General features: G+C 40.3%; 1 protein-coding gene across 1 annotated transcript in view; it reads left to right on the top strand.

The window, feature by feature from the left end:
• The first annotated feature begins 768 nt into the window (after positions 1–768).
• igf1rb (insulin-like growth factor 1b receptor) overlaps positions 769–26,739 on the top strand; it is a 62,846-nt gene continuing 36,875 nt past the window's right edge. Inside the window, exons 1-2 of the mRNA XM_060884719.1 lie at positions 769–1,005; positions 5,228–5,782. Coding sequence (XP_060740702.1) covers positions 906–1,005; positions 5,228–5,782 — 655 coding nt within the window. The 5' untranslated portion in view covers positions 769–905. The remainder of the gene's footprint in view (positions 1,006–5,227; positions 5,783–26,739) is intronic.

Raw genomic sequence — 26,739 nt, forward strand, 5'->3', positions numbered from 1 at the left:
TGCGTTTGATAGCTTCAGTTCTGCGTGGAAATAATACACGTCTAGCTAATTACTAGCGTTTGTTGCTAACGGATCGAGGCTACCAGGCTACCAAGGCTACCGATTCAAAATCACAGGCTCCAACGGACGGAGTGAAAACGCGAGGAAAACGACGGAGAGGGAGGAAAAGCGGCGCTGCGGCGATTCTCCTTTATCTGTTTTTACGCTTATTTCGGATTATACGGTTTTTTTTGCATCTCTTCAGTCATTTCCAGTCTCAATCCGAAGTTAGGAAAGTTGCCGTCTGATGAAAATTAATCCCCTCGGTACATACGAGCGGCTTTCTAACGGCCAGCGTCTCTCTCAGCTAGTTAGCCGTTAGCTCGCGGAGCGCAGGGGCTTTTTTCCGTTGGACCGGCTAAAGGCGGCTAGCTCGCCTCAGCTAGCCCTGAAAAGAAATGGAGTCAGAGGATGCGGTCTTCCATTTTCACTCATCAACCTGTGCGGGGATTCGGATATACATCGGATAGTGGGACAGTGCGACGTGCTGAAATATCAGCAGCTAGTTTTCACAGTGACTAAACCCCATGCTTGTAGTCAAAAGGCGAGCTAAAGCGGCTAAGCTAACTGAACACCGATAGACATTCCTATACGCACCAGGCTAAAAAAGCCAAGCTACTCGTGTGTGTGTGTGTGTGTGTGTGTGTGAGAGAGAGAGAGAGAGAACTAGCTTTTTAGTTAGCTTTTTTTTTTTTTTTTACTGGACAAATAAACATCCAACAAAATTCAGGCAGATAATTGAAAATATATATTTATATTTTCAATGTAAAAAATTGCTGAAAAAGACTGAAATTGATCAGAGTCGGTGGGATATTTTTAGGTGTCACTTTTTTTTTCTTTAGTTACTTTCTCCATTGTTTACAGGAATGAGGTGTTGGACAGCCAGGACTCATTTGTCCTTATTTTGTGCTCTGCTGCTGCTGCTGTCCCTCTCAGTTCACTGCCAGTGGCCTTCAAATGACGGAAGTAAGTAAATAAAATAGTTAAAACACCTACTTGAGATTAGTCTTAGATGTACAGATGACATTTATGGGGAAATGTTTGGCTTTAATTCTTAGTAAACTGTGTTTTAACTCTGGGGCTGGAGTTTTACTCTGGTTTGCCTGGTGTTTAGTTTAGATGATGTACAAAAAATCAGCTGTTTGGGACAAAAAATGATTTCCTTCCCTGTAAGGAGCTTAAAAAAAACTCTTCTTTACAGACCCATGTAGCTGATCTCTCATATCAGGTAAATGTCAATAAATGTTGATGGCAGAAATCCATGTAAACTAACCTGTTTGGGGAAAACTGTTTCTTTCCTTCCCTCAGAGGATTATATGCAAAAGCATAGAGAAAAACAAAAATATCAGTGTTTTGTTGGGGTGAATACAATCCTACCAGAAAGTACAAAAGCACTTTTGTACTGTTTTTTTTGCTGGATTTAATTAAAGAATAAAAAAAGACCGAAAGCTTCATTCGATTATTTATAGACCGATGTAGGTAATATGTCTGCAGGATAACAGAAGATCAAGCTTTATTGACCTTAAATGTTTTTTTTTTTGTTGTTGTTTTTTCTGAAGACAAAAGAAGCAAGAATAAATCTGACTGGAGAAAGATACAGATTTAAACATGTTAAAATGTAATAAAATTAAACTTAAACTACAAATAGATTCTATCGTTAATGTTGTGGGAGGGGGGGGGAGACACTTAAACCCAAATGAAAGGATTAGAACTAAAGGTTTAAACTAAACGGTATTATGCACAAAAAACTTAAACGTATAAATTCTCTATAGATGATTCGCCTTTCTGTGTTGGGCGGAAAAACGAAGCCAAGGGTTGATTTTTGGAAGGAGTCTCCAGTGTCAGTGCTTCACAGGCTGAGTTAAAGCTGTTAGTTTCCAGAGGAAGGTTTTCAGAATTGGACGATTGGGTTTGTGGATTTTCTTGATAAGACAAGAAGTTGCATGGTTTTTGTCTCGTTAACTTTGAGACATAAAAAAAAAGATGGCTGGTTATGATGTGCGTAACTAACTTTCCGTTTTTAGTAAATACTGTAGATGCTAGGCGCCGGAAACGTGCTAGGGTGGAACATGCTGTTATTGGAAAACGATCAGCTTCTGGGTGGTATTGGCTCGACATGTCCTGTTTATTCTTCACTTAATTCAGAGCAATTTTTTTTGGCTGCTTAGTTCATCTTTTATCCTTTCATCCACTGTCAGACTCAGCCATCATCTGCTCAGCTGTGTGTATGGACTCTTTCTCAAAAGCCCGTTCATATAAAAGTATCAGTTAACTAAATAGACAGAGGTATAGAAATGTCAAATTGCATTAACGTAGGCCTGCCTTGTGCATCTTTTGGCATTGACATTTGGCTCACAGTCCTTTTCTTGTCATCAGCCAAACTTCTCACATTAGCTCAAGAAAATAACTGGAGGGCTTACTGCAGTTTTTCAGCTTTCATTTTCAATAGATTCACAAAAGGCACTGAAAGATCACCTGAACACAGAGCAGTGATCATTAATTTGAAACAAAAGTAAAGGGTGTTCATTTTTAAGTCAGTCCAGTGTGTTTTTGTTTGTGTGTGTTTGTTTGTTTGTTTTGTTTGTGCGCGCACGGACGCATGGTTGCTCACACCACACAGCCTCGACGATGATGATGTCTCTGTTGAATCAATAACTTGGTCAGCATCTGGTGGGCAATTTTGTTTTTCCCTTCATGTTTCACCACCGCAAAATTTCCATGTTTCCAAGTAAACTGCAAACAAGCCTCACTGATTCATCCAATTCATCAAGAAGGGGAAAAAGTGCAGGTTTTAAAATAGAACATGTAAAAACACCAGGCCTTGCAAAACAGACTTGGTTCTGTTGATTAGAAGAGTGAGGAGTTTGTGGAGAGTGTGCAATTGGGTTTTACTGTTAGCCCCAGCGGTCTCGGGTCTGAGACGTAGCAGAGCTTCTTCATCAAAGCCCTGTGTATAACCCATCTTTTAGTGCAGGACAGAGAAAATCTTGTTTATCAGCAGCTTATTGTTCAGAGCAAACTGGTTAGACTGGTGTTCTTTTTAATGGCCTCATCCTTACCACGGCATTCTAGTCAGATTTATTCAAAATGATTTGCAGCCGTTGTTGCTTTAAGATGTGTAAACATTTGGCGTTCGCTGCTGCCTCAGTGGGTTAACCATAACGCAACGTCAAACATCCCAGTGCATGATTAGTTTACGAACCCTGTGACCTCTTACCCAGCCTTTCATCCCGTATCCAGTGTGTTTAACTCCACAGCTGACCATAGTCTCTGCTTTTCTGAAACTCGTTGACCTCCAGACATCCAGACATTTTTGTTAGACTTATTTATCAAAAGCTCAATAGTTTCCACATTTCATCTCATTGAATTTGATCAGCTTTTCTTTGCTCTATAAAATATGCAAAGCATTTTAATGTAATCTGTGTTTTGTGAGGAGCCAGAAAACCTCCCAGTGCAAGATTATCTTTCAAAACCCAGGACCTCTTTTTTTTCTTTTTTTTTGTCTCAAGAACATTTTTAACTAAACCCATCTTGTTGTCTGACATTAGATTTGCTTTCAAGAATTACTGCGGAATCATGGCTTCCTTCATGGATTGTTTGTTAAATCGCAGATAAATGATAACGTGATCACTATCTAACTGGCCCATTAATGTTGTTATGGCTGTGACTTTGTTAAGAGGAAATTATAGCGTCTGTAATTGAGAGCTGTCCTCATCATTTCCTGTAATTCTCTTAATCAAGCCTGGCTGTTAGGTGCACTCTCAGTGTATTTGCTCTGGTACTTAAGCATTCGGGTTGTTTTTCTTTCAATCCGAATGGCTATATCAACGATTGAGCCATTGTATGAGAGTCAGTAGGCTCTTATCTATGAAAGCTAACAGTAGCAGTCCAGGATGAGGTTATCAAATGTAAACAAGAGGTCTGGAGTTCAGACAAAGCGATAAAGCCAGCCGTGTTTGTTGAGTGGTGTGAAGTAGAAGAGCTTTGGTTGATAAAGCTTCCCAGTCGCTGCACAGACTGACACATGCGTTTGCTTTTAACAGTTTGTTTTGTTCATTCTTAGTTTGTGGCAAGATGTGCGGAAACGTTTGTTTGCTAAAGTTAACTCTGAAAAGGGTTCAGACGAACAAGAATATTGTTCATTACATAACTAGTTCAGTCAGTGCAATTCATGAATTACAATAAAGAGTGCTGTCAGTATTTCCTATAAGAAATGAAACTTTTATGTTCTAGGAAAGCAAACAACAACAAGGTGGTGTGTTACAGATCCAATTTGAAGCCAGTTTACTCTTGCTACCTATTAGGTGCTTATTTTCCAGTTACAACATGTCCCAAAACGTTTTATTTCTCTATTGGCAGTTTGAGTATATCTATTAATAGGCCTTTATCTATTTATCTTTATTATTTTGATTACCTTTTTTACCGTTTTTGTTTTTGTGATTTACATTAAATGTTGTGGAGTAGCCACAAGACAAGTTAGTACCTGTTATCAGTATATCAGCTTTATATCAGCTACAAAAAGTTTGTTCCCTCACCAGCCTCTGCTTTGTCTCTTGCTTGAAGCTAATAATACAAAAATGTGAAAAGTCTTCTGACCTTGTTAATTTGCACTTAAATAAAAACAATGGAATGAGAAATGGAATTGTGCAAGTTAATGCTTTAGAGTCATGTCATAAGGCACACGTTAGTATAAACTTTGATTTGTACAGCACCTGGAAACACTGCCTGAGCTGCTGTTAGAGAAAATGAATCAAAACTTGTTGCAGTTAAACACTGCTGTGGCATTATAAGAGCTTGTTGTCAGTGGTAGAGATAAGTGTTTATCTACTTCACTTAGCTGTATGTATGACTAGGACCTGATAAGAAGGGTGGATTGCATGTGTTTTGTTTCTATAATGTATAATAATGAATGCAAGTTAAAGCTTTTATGTAAAACATGTATTTGTAGAGCCATTTCATCAGTCGTTCAGTCAGAAGTATTTGTAAACAAAGCTCTAAAGCTGTAGAATTGGCAACTGTTTATTGAAATTCAGTAACTGCCACTACACCACCAGTCCAAATGTGCTTTTAGACAGACTTATTGTTTGCAGTAATCTCACATACACTACAGTTAGAGGTGGATACAAAAGTGTGGAAAACGTGGCGTTGGCTCTCGCCTCAGTATAACGTGAAACGTGTCTTTCTCTAGTCTGTTCTCCAGGCATTGACATCGGAAATGACATCAGTGACTTCAAGAAGCTGGAGAACTGCACAGTGGTCGAGGGCTACCTGAAGATCCTTCTCATTGTAAACAAGAACACCAATCAGGAGGTCTTCCGCACGCTCAGTTTCCCCAAGCTGACCATGATCACAGACTACCTGCTCCTCTTCCGTGTCCCCGGTCTGGAAAGCCTGAGCACGCTGTTCCCGAACCTGTCGGTGATCAGAGGCCGCAATCTCTTCTACAACTACGCCCTGGTCATCTACGAGATGAACAACTTGAAAGACATCGGCCTCTACAACCTCCGCAACATCACCCGTGGTGCCATTAGGATCGAGAAGAACCCGGAGCTCTGTTACTTGGATTCCATCGACTGGTCTCTCATCATGAACGCAGACTTAAACTTCATCGCCGGAAACAAGCAGGACAAGGAGTGCACAGACGTTTGCCCGGGGTTCACAGAGGAAAATCCACAGTGCATTAAGACCAACTTCAATGGCATCTCAAACTACCGCTGCTGGACATCCAAGCACTGCCAGAAAGGTAAGAGCTGGTGGGATTGTCAGTTAGTTTAATAATCATCTACACTTTCTGCTTCATCTAAACTACCTCTTCTGTAGTATATTGTATATGTTTTACAAACTTCCCACTGATGTCTCTTTTGGAATGAAAATGTTGGTGTTCTACAGCTGCTCTCTATTTGGTGGTCGCTAAAGCAAATCTGATCCACACGCTCAGAACTTGGCACAGGTTTTTCCTGATGCAACCCTCCCATTTTACCCAAGGTTGGGACCGGCAAGGAGAGTTAGCCCCTCAATAGCCGGGATCTTTTGGAATCAAAATAACAGCACATTATTGTCAGTCTGTCTCTTCCGGTGGATTTAAAGAACGTTTATTCGAGAGAAATTTGTGTGACCATAGCTCAGCTTGGCTTGGGTCGATTTCTGTGTGTCTGCCTTAACTTGTCCCCGTCCCGTGTCTCTTCAGCTGACGTTTACTCGCCTTCGCTTACAAACACGACTTGATAACGAGGTGGAACTCAATCCGAGAGCTGTTAAAGGATCCGAAGTGATAAAAGTGCAGCAGGACAAGCCATATGTCTGAAACCACACCCTGTGCACTTTATAGCGCTCTATTTTTGGAGATTTGCCATTTTGTTAGTGTCTGAAAGCATGGTGGAAAATATCCAGGGCACCTATGAAATTCCATAAAGCACTGCAATAAGTCATTGCCTAAACAATGTACGTCAGCTGATAACGAAGAGCCATAATGCACCTTTTGTATTAAATATGGAGAGAATTAGTAGTTTAGACAGCTAAGTTTTCCAATAATTTACCAGAAAGAAGCATAAGATTGTTTTCGGTTGCGAACACACAAAAATTAGGCTTGTGTGATATCTCTGTTTAAGCTTTCCTACATGATCTTATCTTACTATGAGGTCCAGTCTGATTTAAAATGCTTGAGGTTTTGCTCTTAATTAGATTTTTCAGTGAGTCTTTGTTATAGACTCGTATGCTAGGACCATATCTGAACACAGCTAAGTGAAACCATAGTAAATCTAGCCTTACGTAAAGGTTGGAGTGCAGCGGTACTCAGTAATAGTGACAAAAGCTGAAAGTTAAAAGAAAATAAACAGGAAGGAAATGGTGAAAACTATGCAAAAGAATACATGCTCCAATCTGGTCATTGTATTATGACTAAAATCCAAGTGAGTGGCATCAAGCATTCAATTCGAATGTTAAGCAAAATCTGTGTCACAAATGCTTCATAATATCACAGCGATGGACGCAACCAAAGAAGATGGTGAGCAGGTGATGCTGAGTAAAAAAAATGTGTTGAATCCTATCAGGTTACACAAACCTGCTGTCCAGGTCCAATGATCCGAGCCTCAAATCAGTTCAAATCGATTTATTTGTATAGCGCTTTTAACAATTCACGCTGTCTAGAGCAGCTTCACAGAAGTATAGAAACAAAATGAAAATAAAGTAATAAATCAAATAAAATTCATTCAACATTTAAAAGAAAATCTAAATCCGTGGCATCAACCCATTTAACACTTCTGAGTACTACCTCGAACCACAGAGGTGTCAAACTACAATCTTAAAACTTGAAGTTTCATTTGTAAAAGTGTGCCAAGTAATACACGTAACCACAAGTACTATGAACCATCAATCATACCAGCATGTAACAGCACAAGAAAGCGCGCACACTTGCACAAACACACGTATGTTCAAATCGACCGTTCACCCCAAGACGGAGAAAGCCTTGCGAATTCATCCATAGAGTGATCAGTGTGTACATTAGCAGTTTCTAGTTCTAACGTAGAAATATTTGGACAAGTTTTGTCATTAAATCACACGTGACATGTAATGCTCAAGAAATTACAAAGTAGATTTATAACCTTGTTTGTGTCCTGCTGAATTTTCTTCCCATATTGTTCACCTGCGGCTTCCCGGCCAGCAGCCAGATCTCGGCATCATATCTACGCTAACAAACAGGGAAGGGAGAAGGCTAACACAGGCTTATTCCGGTTTATTAAAAATATATTATTAAAGCCCTACTTTATATTGACTTTCACAAAGCACTATTTTTTTTTGTTTGATATGTATCCATGTTTAAACTTGTCATGATTTACAATGTTGACGCATCTCCGTGCTTTAGCTGCAGTGAGCTTCTTGCACTACACACTCAGTCTGGCTAATTATCGTGCTAAGTCCGGCACAAGGCCATTATATGAGTCTACTCCTTACTTACTACGGTTTCTTTGAGGTTAAAGGGAAGAACAAACATTTCAGATTGGAGCTGGGCAACCTGCTTTTTTCTTTCTTTCTTTTTTATTGAGTGTGCTACATGAGATGTTTTTTAAAAAGGGCACGGACTAGGGCTCAGGACTTCATACACTGACCTGTTCCTGTGTTAACATCTTAATAAGCTCAGCCTATTTTATTACTTTATGTTAGCGCTCATATCTTAGCCTGGTTATTTGGGTTTCTGGCTAGATCCCTGTAGATTCTTCTTAATTGGTGGGCTAGCAAATAAATTTAAGATCTGTCCACCGCTAATGGAGAATACACCACAGCTTGATGGAAGATTAGATAAAGTTATGACTGAGTGTCTGACATCACTGGGAGTACAGAGTCTGAATTCTAGCGCTATAACGTCATGGTCAATGCCATGGTCAGAGCTTAAAGGACTGTGTGCACAACACTGGCTCAAACTGGCTTTTATTATACCATTTACAGTAAGTGACACAGGAACTGTGAGAAATTGTTTTTGAGCGTGTGAAATTAATGACCAGTGAAACTAGCATACGGTTTCAAGCATTTTATGGTCATAAGTATTAAAATCAATGTGAAATCAGGGTTAAAACCAGTGAATGAAGAGATTTCTTAATAATGACTGTATGCAGAGGATATATAAATAGTGTATATATATAATAGTAGCTTATTTGATGTAAATAAAATTAATCACTTAATCAGGTCAGAACATTTGTGTGAAATTTTAAAAGGAAAGGTAAAAAAATGCTTTTCATTATCAGCTTACTAGCAGACACCTGTTGGTTTTGTACCTGATGGTTTTGTACTAAATTGGACTGGTAATTGTAGCTATTCATGATTCCCTCCAACTTGGTAAAAACCCCACAATAAAAGCCCCACAATGCTACCCCAACCATGTTGCCTTGTGGACATGGTTGTGCTTTTGCTGTTGTTGTTTTTTTCTTTTCTTCCACCAAATGTACATTTTGGATGTATGAATTCTTCCTCTTTTTGGAATTCCCATCAGACCAAAGCACGCTACGCTTTGCCACATGGTTTGACATGGTTTTGTTGAGCGTTGATGTTTCTTGCGAGAGAGGTCTTTCGTCTAGCTGTCTTACTTCACAGCCCAGACTTGAAGAATATGAGAGATTGTTGTCACATGCAAAGAATAATCAGTACTTGTCAGATAATCATGCAGCCCCTTTAATGTTGCTGAAGGTCTCCTGGCAGCCTCTGCTAAGTTTTTGTCTTGTCTTTTTAGAAATCTCGGAGGGACGTCTTGTTCTTGATGTCCCTTTTTTTTGTGTCCTGATTGATAGCTTTCAGCAAGTGAGAAGTCTTGCCTGCTTTGTAAGCTCTTTGTAGAACGTGGCCTGAGCAGTCAGATGAATCCAAGATGATGTGACGAGAATCTTAGAGAAACACACTGGTCTTCCTTTTAAATGTAATTTCTCATTGAAGATGGAGAAATTCTGACATTATTTATCTTGGTTTCATTTATTGTTATTATTGTTGTTTTTTTGCTTCACAAATTTCTGCTATTTTTACAGGAGTGTGTAGTTTTTTATGTATAAATATGTCCGTTTGTATGTGTCCTATACAGACTTTCTATCTATAGTATAGCAGGTACAGTGAGGATTGAAAGATGCCCAGTTTCTGTCTCAGTGAATGATGGGATGGTACTATAGCAGACATGGTGCCTGTGTCTCTGAGGGGAAAACTATGTAGCAGTTCCTTCTGGCTTCTCTATAATTACCTTGTTTTTCTTGGGCACAGATGTTTCTTGAAGGGCTTGTGGTGGTTTCCTCGTCAGCCTGCCTGGCCTTTCTTCTCCGTGTGTCTTTAATTACCGCTCAGGCCTTACAGCAGGATGCACCACCTCTATGCATTTGAGCCCAGTTTAGAACAGATAAAGTTTAGCCCCATGTGTTTCCTCTACCTTTAGGGATGTAAAGAAAAATCCTTGTTCCTGAAAGGCTACTTGCAACGTATTGAATTTGGGGGTGTTTTTTTTTTTGGTTTTGTTTGTTTTTGCTCCACAGTTGAATGGAATGGTATGGATAGTAAATAGTGGACATGTAAGTTAATTATTGTGCTGTAGATGCGGGTGCAGGTGCTGGAACTGTCTGTGTTTCTTTTTGGAGAGATTTAGCAATTAAATGAACTATATGTCATGTAAAAAACACCCAGATGTATAAATCCAATGTTATAAAATTCAGTCACATGCTGAGTCCCAGGAACCAGGCAGCTCTGGTAATGACAGCTGAAAACCAGACACGGTGAAGCCTAACACACACTTCCACTTGTCCAAGCCTATCAAGCTACTCTTAACTCGTGTAATTCTCCTGGAGGGACAAATGTGCTCTCCTTCTTTTTCATACAGTTCCTGATGTCACTGTGAATTACAGGTTCAAGAGAGAGTTTGTCATCCTCACACCCAGAGAGCTTGATCCGTTGTGTTTTCTTGGCTCCTGGCGACAGATAGCTGTGGTATCATTTGAAGATTTACATTAATATCCTTCTTGTAATACGTTATTGTTTCTGTACTAGCGAGTATGGCGGACTCGCCACATAATTATTTAACAGAGAATAAAGTAAATCTGTTGACGGCATAAAGGTTTTAATATTTATTTAATTGCTTTGAAGGAAACCTTTGGGTCAGTGGTTTGTCAAAGTCAGTTTGCATTCGTTATAGTGTTACAGTAATGTTAATGTTACAGTAAGGCCATCCTTAAAAATATTTTGGTTTGCAGTAACAGTAAAAAAAAATGTTTTTTTTTCAAGTTTCAATGTAAAAAAAAAAAAGTACAATTTTGGTGACGGTGATTACGTAGGTAGGAATTTAAACAAATTAGCATATCGTGACGTCACTGACTGGGTCTTCAACCCGTGCCTTCGGGGCGCATCATTGCAAACCTCATTTTGATGCATTCTATATAGACCACAAACAAATTTGTTTGAACGGTGACCGCGAACATTTTGTTTACTGCAGCCGCAGCCATCATTACCATGCGTGAACTGTTGACTCTGACAGTGAATGAGAGTATGAGACGAAGCGAACGCACAGGCCATAGTGTGACATCCGTTAACCAATAGTGAAAACATAGATGTCACAGGTTTTTATTTAAAAGAAAGAACGTAGCCTTCGTTTGTATGTATGCCTAGGAAATTTATATATTTACAATACTTACTAAAATATAATTAATATTATTTTATTTCTTTTGTATTAGTTGTTTGAAGAGTAAAAAAAGGTCGGTCTTAACGCAAATTTATAACCGGCAAGTCGGTCGGACTTACAGCAAAAAAATAAAATAAAAATTGACAGGGTCGGTCGGGTTACGGCAAACAAGAATATTTTGTAAGGATGGCCTAAATGTATAAAATGTATTTGTCCTATATTTGTATTTAAAATGTATTTGTGCATTTCACATGTATTATTAGGAGTTGGTGCAGTTGGAGGTCTAATATTTTGTATTTAAAAAAGATTCCATACCCATGCTGCTGTTTTATATTGATGTGTTATTGAAATGACCATCGTAATGTCCAAGTAAAGTAAATGTCATGTGCTGTTAGTTTGGTTCAGGAAGGAGTTCTCCGCTGCTCTTGAAGATCATTCTGGCGTTCTCTAAGAAGAGTAAGAAAAATTATCTGCAGCGTCTCCCAGGCCAGCGTGTAAACCATGTTCAATATGCTGTGCATGTTTATGACACAAAGTGTAGATGTTTTGTGCAGTTCAGGGAAAGTTCAGTCAGCATTGTGTATCCAGCTGAAGTGTGAGCCGCCTCAGCAGGAGGCCCAGGGGGAGTCGAGGCAGAAGGAAAGCTCTCATCGCTTAACAAGCCGTCTCTGAGTGATCTCATCCGCTCCACATCAGCGCCGGAAACCTTCAGCTCCGGGCCAACACGACGTGGCGAGCTAAAGCCTCATTTTAATTACCGCCAGTTTATCTTCCCACATGTTAAAGGCCGTCTTTCTTCACACAGGGCAATACTTCCTATTGTGTGTGCTTGCGCTCAGCTCATGCCAGCATACTTTATTAAGCTCTCCTTGTGAAGTGCTTAAAAAAAAAAAAAAAAAAAAAGGGTCAAGTGTTGTCTCTGCCAGGCTGAAGGTCAATGGGAGTGTCTGCACATTGAATTTGTCCTGACTACATGCTAAAATGCATCTGAACTATATGTAACCCCTAGGTTTTCTACTTCAGTCATGAGATTACATCCCAGAAATTCATTATCTGCCCAAGCTAATATTGAGTAATTATTGTTCCTACCAGCAGATGGACCGGTTTCTCTCGGTTTTGCTCCATTTGTAAATCAGGTGACAACAAGTTTAATGGATAAAATGAATAGTTTTGGCACCCCGCAAATGGACACTGTACTGGACCTACTTGTTCCCTGGGTAGGAGAACTTCAAGTTTATTCCAGAGCAAAATCTATTCATCTTAGCTGTCCAAACTTTTGTCAACCTCATGTAATATTTTTGGAGTCATGTAGGCTTGGAACGATTTGTGAGATCAGGAACTGCTCAAAGATTCCAATTACCAGGATGGCCGTTACAGTTGAATGATGCAAACGCTGATGCCTGCCCTGTATGAACCTCGATAGCCTGCAGTCTGACAAAACATCCTTCTCTGCTGAATCCTAGCTTCTTTTGTCCTTGCTTGCATAAAATAGTAAAGCGAAAGTAAAAGATTCAGCTCACAGAACACGAGTCGGGGTTTTAATCAAGTGTGTGTGTGTGTGTGTGAGAAACGACGTGCTATCACGTCTACTTCGCTATACCAGAACTCGTTAAGTATCTCTACCGCTGTTCATCACAGAGCACATGCATGTGTAATCAATAGAATTGTACATAGACTTTATAATGAGCTTAGTTACAGTACATGAATAATGATGGGATGACGGTGTATCAGGTTTTGTGAAAATAAAAATAAGCTCTTCATAACAGACAAGAGAGACAAGTTATTTTAGCTGAATGCTTTCGTAAACCTTCTAAATCTATGAATATTCCTATTTCTTTTATGTCGTATTAGTATAATGAAACGGATTCCGCCTGCCGTAGTCGAGATTGTTTACAGATTGTTGTCTTCAGGCACTGCGAAGCAATTTCTGACAAAGAGCTAGTGTTTGACATTAGAGCTGGCATTGTCCCCACTGTACAGGGAAAAAACAGCCATCACAGGCACAGCACTACTAACCTTCATCATTCCTCAAGAATGTGTGTGGAAAGCAACGGGGGGAGCAGGAGGAGTGTCGAAGTGTAGAAAAGACAAAGAATAGGCAAAGGAGTAGAGGGAGGACAACGTGTGTCATTCAGGGACTGCTCGCTTGTTTAAGCTTCAGATTCCAGGCTTTTGCCCAAACATGTCAGAAATGGTCTGGCACTCGCCGTTGGTTAAAAACAGGAAATGCCATCGCTTTGTGCCTTTGCTTTGTTTCAGGGTGGTCGCGGGTAATGAGAGTTTGGCAGGAAGTCCAAGGTTAGGCTTAAAAGATGGTGAGCAATGCCATAAAGTATGATGATTAACCGATATGTACCCAAATTAACTGCAGGTCTGAGTGGCATGGAGACTATCCTGCTCCTTTATTAACTTCCCCTCTACACATGCTTTTTCTTCACCACAAAATTGTTTGATTATACTGGTTTTGTTGTAACTAGTTTAACTAGTATAAACGAGCCCTTCTTTAACTACCTTTAGCACTGCTGCATTGCTCTGCTGTATTGAATTCCCTCAATGTGACGGGTGTGCCAGTTCCTAAGGTCTTATCCTGCCGAGATGTCTTCTAGATGTTATGGACATTAGGGGTTTCATTTTTCACTGGTATTCAAGCAATGACTTGGGTTGTAAAACAGGTTAAAGCTAGTCTAAGTGGAAGGAGGGTTTAGAAAAGATGATTCACTAAAAGCCTGTGTTACTGATTAACTCCTAGTGCTTTGAAAATCAGATCTGATTAACGCACACAAGCTTCTAAATGCTCTGATTTGCATGGCATAAATCTACCAGGACATGCCCAGGAAGAACAGGAAATAGCTCTGAAACTGACTGTAATTTGCCTCAGCCTCAGGTTTTTGTCTCTCCTGCGACTGCCGCTTGTGAAGAGGAAATTAGGTCTGCTGTGTGGAGCAAGTTGCCTACAGAGTATGTTACAAGATAATTCAGCCCACACACTTAACGGTTCATTCATAAAAGCTCTAGCATGCAGCTACTTCCTGTTTACCGGCTCGGACACTATAATAGATTCCACGCAGTCTCCGCTAAATGGCCGAATAGAACGGAGATGTTTTTCCTCCCAACTGCACTATTACATTCTCAGTGCTTTCTGTTTCCCAGTAGAGATTTCAAACCAATATGCTGCTTCTATCATTTTTCATTTACTCTTTTATATGTTTACACTCAGCTGAGTCCCTGGCCTTGAAAGTGTGTGAGCTGAGGTTAACAGTGCCAGTTTGTGACAGTAGTAGTGCTAAAGGCTCGGCTTCTCCATGCCTGTTTGTGCATGTTGGAGACTCCTGCGCCTTCATTTGTCATCATTTCTGCCAGCTTTTATTTTGGGGATTAAACAATGTCCACTAATCCGCTTTAAATAATTGTTTGGCTGAAAAACATGCATTTTTCTCACACCACAAATGTTGATTTTATCAAGTTTGTTTTTTTCTTTTGGGGGGGATATATAATGTGTGTATGTGTACACACAAAGGTCTGTCACGCAGGCAAAAAATTTTCAGTATTTTATTAACACCCTGTACATCTGTGACTTTCTGCTGCCTCATTCGGTGCTAAGTCAGTAGGCGACTTATGTTTGCCCTTAACTTGAAATGACATTTGAGTTTAAACTTTGTTGGTATTTCTCATTAGCCAATTAAGGTGAGAAAGAGTGTTGTCATTAAAAGAATGAGCCACCTGTTTATTAAACGTCAGCCCAGCACTTCGTCCGCAGTCCTTTCTTAGTGCTATCATATTTTAGTTTGAAATCAAACACCGCTAAACAAGTACAAATTCTACGACTTCTGTAACAGACTGTGTGATGTTTTGCCCATGTCTGTACAAAGATCCTCTATCAACAGACCTGCAATTAAATGTCATTACCACATAATGCTTACGTCATTCAGAGTTGGATAAACAAAAATGCTCTTTATAGTGAGCTTGAGGTATTAAGAAAGTTTATTCAAAATATTTATATTAATGCTTTTGTGTGTGTTTCTTCTTTGCTTCTATTGTATTGTGTTGTACTATCGTCTGTGTTGGTGGATTTTAAATGGGTGTGGTCTTTTTGGGTCTATGTCAACACAATCATTAAGCATACATTGTGTAAAGAGAGCAAATTGAAGAGACTGTTGAAGAGGAACTTGGGTCTTGTTCTGCTTGTCAGCACCATGTTGAGTAGCTCTGACCGGTGGAACTGTCTCTCTCTCTTCTGGCACACACATCACATCATCTTGGCTGTAGCTGTATGCCCTTTGTGTTCTAGTGATCCCTTTGGCTTGTTTTGGTGCTATTAATAGTATTTATTGTTTTAAAATATGCCCATTGTAGACAAATGTGTCAGTAGATTGACTGAAAAAAGTAATAGGATTGTGATACTGATGTATCTGCTGCTTAATCGTTTTCTTACTTCCTTTGATTCTGCATGTAGAAACATCTGGGCAAAACTCACAGCTCTTAATACAGGACCTGTCACTCTCATGGCATTACCTGTTTAACACTTTTAGAGAATGTGTTAACGGGATGGCTCTAAGATATTCACTAGTATTATTAGGTATTATGCCGGATATGACGAGATATCGGGCTCCGCTCGTCTCCGGCAAGATAAATGACAGATAAATGAAGTGTTTGCTATAAATTCTACCTGAAAGTGTTTATAGTGCTTTAATCTTGGTCTGTGTGCTTCCAATCTTGTATATACATGTTCTCCTTTGTATCGTCTGTAGGTCCTATTCGGACAGTATGTGCAAATGCTTTGACAAAGGCAGCTTTAAATTTATAGTTTTCCCTCAGGTCAGACGATTTATTAAATTGCTGTGTTTGCGCTCAATAGCTGAATCAGCTTCAGCCTAGTCCAAACAAGCCCCCACCTGGTTAATCTCTTGGTTAAATGTCACTTGATTATGACATGCATCAATTTACACCGATGGGACTAATTTACTTGACACACGCCCTTCATTCAGGAATCATGACAACCAGTTAATCAAATTAAAGGATTTAACAGGCGTCTTTATGTATTTTTCCACACCCAAGCTTCTCTTTTCATAAGTTGAAGTGCTTGTATCTAAAATTGAACTTACTTTCCTATTGTTGGGAAGTCGGGAAAGTCTCTTCAGTCCACAGAGTAATATCAAATCAACAAGACCGCCCACATACTGTAATCAACAGTAAACAAAGAAGTGCTTCTTTACATGTGAAAGCGTTACACTTTATATACACTAGTGTTTAACTCCATCAACACACTCATTTATTGTTCAATCTAGAACATCAGCTGTAGGGTTCACTGATTTGAGGCGGTAAATAATACAAGTGATCACCGTTAGCAGGCTGGATTGCTGCAAACTAAAGATGAACATGGAGGTGGCCGTGTTACAACCCAGCTTGTAGCTCAGACACACAGAGGTTGAACGGTTTACACACTTCCGAGGATGTCAGTGCAGTATAAATATAGCTGAACCACATTGTTCAATTCCTAAAAAAAAATAAAAATGCACCTGATGTGTTTCAGCATTCATATGACATTATAAAGATTAATACACTCGGGTGTCTTTAAAATCAGTATCCAAATGTTATAAGTCCCAGGTTTTTTTTAACCATATAAGGAATTCTGAATAATATTTGGCAGACTTGATCAAAAAATATTGAATAATCATGTTTCTGTGAGATTGTAAGAGATCTAGAGAGAGTATTATATGAAGTATGTGATCTTGGCATTGCTGTGATTTGTTCATTATTGGATAGATGATGCATTTATGTCCAGAATGTGAAAAGACAGGGCTGTTTTCAGACTCTGGCATTAAGTGATCCCAAGGGTTAATTGGGCAGGGTGGGGTGGGGTTGTGGGGGTAAGGGGGAGCTGCTGTTTGTGCCCCTGATTGTTGTAGCTGTGACAGCTTTGAGTCTTCTGCCAGACAGAATCGTATGAAAGAAGTGATGTCCAGGGTAAGAGGGGTCAGAAATCATTTTCCAGACCCTGTTGTGATTATCTACTGAGGTTCTGTGAATTGTAGGAGCACAACTTTTGGTTATTAATGCGGTGTGGATGCATTAAAACTTACATTATTGTCTTGTGGAAGGTTGAGGTTTTTTTTTGTTTTGTTTTTTTCCATTTGTCTTATAGAGAATATTTTGTATTCTGTAGTGCTCACTTTGCCCTGGATGCTCTGTTCTCCTTGCACCCTGTCAGTCCCTGTGTTTAGGGATGCCCTGGAATTTGACTCCATGGTGGAAAGCACAGAGCCATTGTGATATTCCGATCCACCACCCAGTAGTGTAGCCCTTGATTTAAACCCTGAAGAGAAAAGATGAACACACTGTTGGAAAATCTCTCGTGTGCTTTCCCAGCTACACCTGCTGTCTCCTGTCTGTTAGGAAATCTGTCATCCACCAGCAGATGGGATTCGGTTTAGTCAAATTGCAGAGCCTGATTTGCGGCAGCTTTCCACTCGTTGAGCTAAAAACCGAGCTGAAGACTACAAACAGATCCAGGACTGTCAAAATGCTGTAGCATGAAATCCAGGGCCAGGCTGACCATCAGACAAACTGTTGGCTCTAGTAAGGGGTTAGTGATGCCTTCAGACCAGACCTTCATGACTACAGAGATCAGAGCAGTCAGCATAGAGACTTTTAGTCTCATAGTCTCATCTTTTGAGGAATTGGGATTATGGTAGTGGGTATAAAAAAAAATAAAAGGGGGGTACGGGATAGTAGGGTGGTATTCATGGCTTTTGGTCATGTAGAAGATGGCAATGATATATCCTTGGACTCTGAGATCTCCTGTATTCTCTTTCAGACTGATGCAGGATCATTAGCATCTGACAGACTCTTCAGGTTATCTGAGTATTTTCTGCTTCCTGCCCTGGAAGCACTCAGTCGCCTTATAAAGGATCCTGTCTGCACTCCTGTCTGCTGCCTCTTCTTCTTTGTAGCACAGCCTTTATATCTTTTTATGTTGAGTTCAGGTAAATAACGTGGTTTTTGTTGTATCTTACTCACGTTTAAGTTGGAATACATCCAATGTATGGCTTCACAATGTATGTATTCCTCCAGCCTGTCTATTGAACTGTGGAGTCAAAGCAGTCCTGTAACTTTGCAGTAGCTTCAGTGCTCCATCTTTATTTACTGTAGTAACAGACATGATGGTTTCGCCTGTATGTAGGACTGCGGTGAACAGACGAGTGGTTACGAGGTCAGAGAGATGTCTGTGTGACAGAGTGGTATGTTCCCATAATTTCAGTGTTTTTATTTATTTTTTTTTCTTCAACCTTTTAATCAGTTTATGTATTATATAAGCTGTCAGGTTGTCATTGTTCAATTCCCACACCTATTTTTTTTTTTGTTATTTTTTTTTAATCTTTCTTACTGTTAATATGTTTTGCAGGCTATTATCACACACAGTGTGTAAAAAGTGTTTACAGTTAACAAAATAAGATTCCAGATTAGATGAACATAATCACACCAGTGTTTATTGACAGGAAAGCAGATTTCCCCTTCCTTGTTTGTCCTTCATCTCGGTCATTCTCTTCTCATTAATAAAGAATTTCATTTGCATAACTGCTGCACACTGAATGTTTTTATTTTCACACCATTCTTTATAAACCCGTCATTAAGTTATGTGTGAAAATCCAAGGAGACCATCGGTTTATGAAATTCTCTACTGGGCCATTTTGAACCAACAACCAGGTCACAGTCAAAAGTCAAAGGCACCGAGATCACATTTTCCCCTTCAGTCCGATTGTTGAGGTGAACATTTAACTGAAGCTCTAGTCATGTATCTAGTCTTGTTTCATGATTGGCTGATACAAAAAAAAACTTATGATACTGAAAACCCAACCTTCATTCAATGAAGTAGAAAGTGATTGAAAATCTGTTTTGTAAATCACCAAATGTATTTGTTTATAATTAAATAATCGCATCATATGATGATATAGTTTGATTTTGTGTCGTATTGGAGATGGGGAAATCCATATGATACACCCTAAATGATCTGGTCTAATAACTTCAACCATGAAGGCCCTTTGAAACGCTTGTCTCTGAGCCTCCTGCATTCAGGGCCTCAAGCTGGTATTACTCATAAACTTTACCACTAGTCTTTACTTAATGTTTGAGAAGGTTCCTTTTGATCTTGATTTGCTGTTTCAGATGTAGCTATGGGATTCTAGGGGAAAAACTCGTGCTTTTGGGTTTGTTCCCTGCATGCAAAACATCGGATGCTGTTGGACACAAAACCCAGGTTTATTTGCTTTAGAGACCTTTACAGGCTGTATTTACAATTATCAGTTGACCTTTGGGTTTATGGCTTAATTATACTGTGTTTGTGCCGTCTTAGACCAAACTCCCAGAAGTGAATTAAATCTTGCCAGCTTTCTATTATGCCGGAGACCTGAGCTAGTCCGTTTCCGTCACTCTTTTAAACCACATGTTTAGTCATTGTTGCTGAAGATATCCTCGTGTGCCTACCTTTTTAAAACAATTAGCTCTCTCAATCTACAACTGTACTGTAAACTATTCAGAATACCTCTGCAGGCTCTTACAATCCCTCACCTGTATGTCTGTCTTCATTTTTCTCTCTTCTTTCTTGCTTTCTTTTCCTCTCCACATTTACTTTCTTGTCGCTGCAAGACGCAGGTGCTAAAGTTCCCAGGCCATGCCCTGGCACTGAGATCTCACTGACATGGTACAACACAGCGGAGAATTGGCACAGCTCTGCATACCTTTTATGAGGAGTAATGCCATGAGTCACATGGTTCATTTGTCCTCCCTACACTTTCCACCCTGATAAAGAGTTAGTTGTAATGCTGAACAGTGTTTCTAACCTCCAATGAACAAAATAAACAAACCAAACATAAAACAACAAACCAGAAAACATTCTCCCAAGGCAGACAGTACCAGTCACTTGAACAGTCACGTGCTGGTTGCTGATTTGACAAGGAATACGATTTTTAGTTCACCTAGCGAAGGGGAAGTTGCTTGTTATCATAGTGTGGCAATGGAGTTATTTCTAGGTAGGTTTTCAACATTCGTGTTCACGTACTTTCTAATACAGATATGTGCTTTAGCCAATCAGAAACAAGCAACAAGGGTGGTTCTTTTCTCTTTTGAGGTACACTGATGTGTATTTGAGTTTGCTGTTTTGGTTTTGTCATGACGTGACATGGCGAAGTTGCGGTCCAATGCAGCATTGATCCAAATCGATCCAAATCAGTAGCTTCTTTCCTATCTGCTGCATATTTTGTGGTTATTTAAGACCAAGAAGGACTAGACTTGTTGGTAGCAGAGAGGTCATTGCATACACCATTGGTGTCGGGTCCTGCTTGTGTTTGCTGTGTAGCTATTTTTTTTATTTTTTTTTTGGTTTGGAAATTTGTAGAAAAATGTGAGCGGTTGCATGGCTAGACTTTTGCTCTGGTATTTGAAACTGTTGTAATGGAGAATTCGCTTTAAAGGGAAAGTGTGAGAATCACTAAAGTGTGCCGAACTGGAAGTTCTTCCCGCCGTCAGTTGGTGAGGCGGTGGAGCGCAGGACGGCACAGTTTACACAAATCTGAGCGATAATAACCAAAAAGCAGCTTTTTACTACACAACCTCACCACAAAAAAAAATAAATGAAGTGGTGAGTATCACCGCTTCTTAACACTGTCCAAGGCTTTGGGGAAATGTTTCTATTTCGACTGTCTGGTGTTCCAGCAGTTATGAACTGTCACTGCCAGTAAACCCGTTTCATTTTGCAGATGTGGTCAGAGGAAAAGGTCACCAGGGAAAACTCGGCAAAATCACAATTGTTCCGTTAGCATTATATAAGTGTGTTAAGAAATGGAGACAAGAAGCAGTCTTGGGAGTTGGAACCTAATAGAAATAAATTAAAACCATCCAAACGCCCTATTGTGTGAGCACACTGTGAGGAAAAAAAAACGAAAAACCTTATAAAGTCACCGAAGCACAGGAAACTGCTCGTGTAAAGAAAACGTCCTGAGAAATCTTTGACCATTTTGCTGTCCTTACCGCTCTTCTTTCATCACCTCTTCTTTGTGTGAATGTATATAGATACACACCTACATATGTACACGCACAAGCCTGCAGGACAAAGAATGACCATGCTGAGCATTATGGACATTTACTGTGTTTACTCTAAGAATCTAAGACAGATAGACAAATTAGCAGCTGTGGCTCCCAGGACGAGCAGATTTAGGTCCAATAGATAGCTGAGCTGTCACTTGATCCTTAATACAGAACATCTTAAGACTTGTGACAAATGGATTTTGTTAACACAAACACACCAGGATTTATAAATTCAGGCAGCTTCTGTCTGCAAATAAGTTTTGCAAACACATTTTTCACTCACGGTTGCTATAATAATACCAGAATAAATGTCATTTCCTTATGCTCATCCAGTCTGGTGTCTCCAAACTTGGATCCAAAGTTCAGGCGATGTACAAAATGATTCTAAATGCGCTCATCATGAGCCCTAGTTCATTTTCTGACAGCAAGAACACAGTGTGATCAATCTAATTACTTAGTTCTTATCAGCTGTGACCCGGTGGCTAACCATTAACACCAGTGCTAACTGCTGCACCCTGTCTCAGAAATTTCAAGTCTTCTCATGAGAATGGTGTCTACTCAATATACCCAGATTTTTTTTGGTTTATATGACATCAGTAAAGCTGTGTTTTATTCCTCATTCGACGTGACCTCACACACGAGGTAAAAACTTCCCTGGAGAAAAAAGCTCGACAGATTTAAGAGGCTAGCAGGCTAGGATCGGGAAGTGTGCTTTACTACTGTTTACGCTTGGCACGGTGAGGTCAGTCAAGTAAACCCACCACACCACCCACACACACACTGTTCTTCTTGAACTATAATAAAGAGGAGGGTACTCTACTTCTCAGATCCTGTGGCGACGGCCTGACTGCGCTTTTCCCCACTGGCTAACACCTTGCACAGATTTATAGTTTGTGTTCAGGATGTAATTATCAGCATGAGGTTCTTTGTCTCTTTATTAAAACCTGTTTGAAGACAGTACCCGAGGGACACACTTTGAGTCAAGAGAGACTCGCTTTGATCTGCTTCAGGAGAGCAAGAGCTCATTTACAAGCCTTACTTAGATCACTGAGCATTGCTGCTTATTCCGGGCAGCTGGAAGTACATTCCATGTCCAGTGGTGTCGATTCTGTCTGAACATGTGTGGAAGTCGGCGTGTTTGATGTGATTCGATTCGTGTGTTTCCACTCAGACGTCAAAAATTGAACGTACCGTGTGTTAATGTATCACTCGCGTGTCATAAAAGTGACGCGATGTTTAAGTTACAATTTTGCCTTCTTAAGAGAGAGAAAGACCGACAGAGACTCAGAGACAATTCCTTCAACCCTATGTAGTATCTCATAATTTGACCAGGAGTGGACTAAACATAAATTCATGAGCTAGTCTACCAGTGTGCTGCCCCGTCTTATGCTATGTTTGCCTGGGAGTCCAAATAACTAGACAAAAAATTGGCAAGTAGCTTTATTTAATTCAACTAGCTGAGTGTTTTTTAATACAGACTTAGGAAAATAAGTGAATGCATGAATTCCTGGATTCAGCTATGAACTTTGGCGTTCCCTTGTCACGCATAAAGACGTCACAGACCTGCCAAACCCTTCAACCTGCACTCCATCTTGTATAGGAGCTCTTTATTTTCTTTCCATTTTGGTGTTGCCAATGTCCACCCACAGGATCACATCTCATGTCACATGGTCTTTTCATTCAGCTGCTCGTGCCCCGTCACAGGGCATCGGGTTGAACACGGAGGAAAATATCTGCTCTCTTAGCATACGCTCATGATTGACTTGTGTTGCTGTGATTGACAGGGGAAAGAGTGTATGCCCTCCTTTTCACCCAGAGAACACAGGCAGTTTTACTCCAAGCCATGAATTACTGTGACATTATTGGTAGTTGAAACTGGAACGATTGACCGTTGTGTCTGTGCATTTAACTCCCTGATATGAGCTGACTCCCTGACTGAGTCTCACTTATGTTTATGGCATTTGGCAGACACCCTTATCCAGAGCGACTTACATTTTCTTATTGTAACTGAGCAATTGAGGTTTAAGGGCAGCTTGGTGGACCTGGCATTCAAACTCCCAACCTTCTGGTCAATATCCAACACCTTAAACACTAGGCTACCACTTAGCAACCTTTTGACTGGTGATGTCGATTCGTTGGGAGCAAGTAAGTTCACAGTTTCTGCGAAGGATATTTGCGCTATTTTTGAGCTAGCGTCTTCATTTCTGCTCGATGAGGAGAATTTAAATCTACAGTGACTGCTTCTTGTTCTAAGAATATAATCAGTAATGTAGTTTACCTGCCGTTACACTTTCCTACCACTGAGCTTTGTGTGTGTTCGTGGCCAGGAGTGTGTGTAAATCTGCACAAGAAACACTATGCATAGAAACAGTTGATAAATGACACCCAAGTTAGCAGCTAATGTCTGTATGGATTTCAAAACACACACGCTCTCACGTTTACACACTGCACCCAAACATCTATCCTGCAACCTCACTGTAATTAGCAGCTAAAATATTTATGCTACCCTGTGAAAGCTTCAGTGCTGCTGTGTGCTTGTATCCATCACAGTGCTAGACTAAATCAGTCCTGCATAAGGTGATTCACTCATCTAAACGTCGAACGTTTGAGCCGGAGGGCTTGGACGATTTCTAAGGGAAAAAGGGGGGCACTTGTACTGAGCAGGAGTGAGGGGAATGAAAAACAAGCGCACCAGGCTTCCGCTCTCCCCTTTATCCATAAATCCCATGTCAGCAGCTGGAGGAGTGTCGGAGCCATTTTATGAATGAGGGAGGAAGGGGAGGGTTGAGGACGAGCGTGTGGTAGTGGGCACAGAGTTCCAGCTCGCAGGCGTGTGTGCCGCAGTGACGCGCTGTTTTGCAGCGCAGACTCGGCTTGTTATGACTCCACACCCTGAATCCAGTCCTGGCGCCAGTTAAGGACAGACGACTCGCTGTCCACAGTTTATTCATCTACACTTGTTTATGAACAGATTATCCAAAGTGAGTGTTTGTCTGGGGCTTCGTATTGGAGTCAGGGCACAGGGCTCGGCAAAACGGCGTCAGCTGAGATCACAGGAAAGCTGTGAATCATCCACTCCCTTATCATTTAACCTCACTTTCGGTCTGTTCTCTATTTCCTTAACTATCTATTGCATGCTTAGTTTAGTCTAGCTTATATACTTGTGCTTGTACTTTGAACCAGTGTAACTTTTGTAGCTTTCACATCATAGAAAAAGGATTTTAAAAATCAGTTATATTTTTTTTTTTTTTATCAAAGATGCATTTAATTCAGCAAATAAGCTGTTGGGGTTTGATGTACACGAATACTATTTTAAGTAGAGATGGCATGGTGCAACTTTTTTTCTGGTAAACATACGGCTCAGGAACCTTTTTTTTTTTTTAAGTCGCTAAGCTTTAAAATGTTTGTTTTAGACAAGGAAAAAACATTCAAGTTTCTAAGTACACTATATGGCTGAAAGTATGTAGGCATGTCACAACCAGATGTGCTTGTGAATATGCCTTCTGAAAATACCATGGGCATTAAGAGTTGTTTCCCCTTTGCAGTTATAATAATCTCCATTCTTCTGGGAAGGCTTTCCACTAGATGTTGGAGTGTGGCTGTGGGGTTTTGTGATCATTCAGCCACAAGAGCGTTAGTGAGGTCAGGCTTCGATGTTGGGTGAGGAAGCCTGGGTGCAGTCAATTCATCTCATATGTGTCCAGTGGGATTGACGCCACACGAGTTCTTCCGTTCCAACCTTGGCCAGTCATGTCACCTGTTAATGTGTTAACAGCATGTGCTTCCACATAGCTGCCTTTATAACTACTGTCCTTAGCGTTGTCACGTCAGTAAAGCCTTTTACACCGACATGTTCCTGAGTGGCTGTCACGTACTCTGTGTGTGTACATTGTGTTAGATCACTCAGCTATATGCCTCGGCCATTGCCGCGCTGTCCACCCAAACACCCCCCTGTTTTACTATCTCGGACATCACCTGGAATTTAATCAATGATCCTTGGTCAAGGGGGCCACGTTTTTCTTTCTGTCTGTTACACACTCACACCCTGCTTCGTACTGCTTGGGCAGGTACCTTTCCATTTCAGATTTTTAAAAAAAAAAAGTTATTTCACACCCTTTTTTATTCTGGAGAAAAGTGGCAGACTTGCTTTGGAGTTCCATTGAAATGTGTAAGACCTGGTTAAGCAACTAGCATGATGAAATAGCAAGATCAGTTACTTTTTAAACATTTACGCATTTACGTGCAACTTTGATAAATGTACCGATTCACACTGATTCTGTTTTGTTTCACACAGTTACTCTACTGTGCCACTTTTGACTAACACCACAGGCTGTGTACAGATGAGACGCCTGTTTTGAAGTGGAGAATAAACACATACCTCTCTAACCAGTTGTCTTTGTGGTAAACAGAGTTTGATTGATCATTTAGTGTCTGTTTCTGTCCTGCTTTCAGCTGAATAGTTTATCATGTGGTAATATGTGATCTTCTGTAGCAGAAACCTTGTTGTCATTGTCGTGCATCCGTCCATCTCTCCACAAACAGATGGATCAGTTGTGCTATTTTCCCTGGGTTGCATCCAGACGGTGGTCTGCCAGTCCAGTCCATGATCCCGTTAGTGATTACATCCCACCCTCTGTCACCTCACACAAGAATGCAGAGACATCTATACATTGTATTTACAGCTATGTACTGTTTATATTATGTTACCAGGTTGTCTGTGTGCCTGTAAAGAGATTCGCATTAGTATCAAGTACTAGTGATTTGAATATTTGAAGCTTTATTTAGCTGAAATGATCATTTTGTGAGCAGCAGATGAACCGATTACATTTTGGAACCGAACCAGACGGAGTCAAGGTCACAGGACAAGCAAAGGGGTATGACCTTTAGTTGTCCTTCACGTAGCATCCTTCCTGTTTGAGGTGTATTGTAAAGGTGTTTCTGGCAAACAAATCACTACCAAGAAGGACAACTTTAAATGTTACATAGAACTAGGTGGATAGAAACCCTGCTGAAATTCGAGGAAATAAAGGCCACTGAGGCATAAAGTTTAGGCCCTCACATGGCACAATCAGATCAGACAAAAAGTGCTTGCACAGGTGTGTTCCCATAGTCCTGAGAGATCGAGTCAGCTGATAACTCAGGGTGGTGTGTGTAACGTGAGTGTGTGGAACAGTCTGAGACAAGGGATGGAAAAAAAAAAAGGTTCAGTTTCTCTTGGCTAGTTGACAGTGCTATATTCCTCACCTTCATTTGGGATAACATCAAGTCCTGATAAAGAGCTTTTATTCTGTCCTGCCTTTGACGCCACAAAGGTTTTTTTTATTCCAAGAATACTGCGCTACCTACCTGGCAGAGGGTCATGCTCTCCTCTTACTCGGTCGTTACTTAGATTCATGAGAACCTGTTGTCATTTAGATGTGTATTTGTATTATGTTTCCATTACGGGCCGGTCATAAACTAAAGGCTTCACAGGCTCTTCCGTG

This window comes from Tachysurus vachellii, chromosome 1 (genome assembly GCF_030014155.1).
Source record: "Tachysurus vachellii isolate PV-2020 chromosome 1, HZAU_Pvac_v1, whole genome shotgun sequence".
Taxonomy (NCBI): Eukaryota; Metazoa; Chordata; class Actinopteri; order Siluriformes; family Bagridae; genus Tachysurus; species Tachysurus vachellii.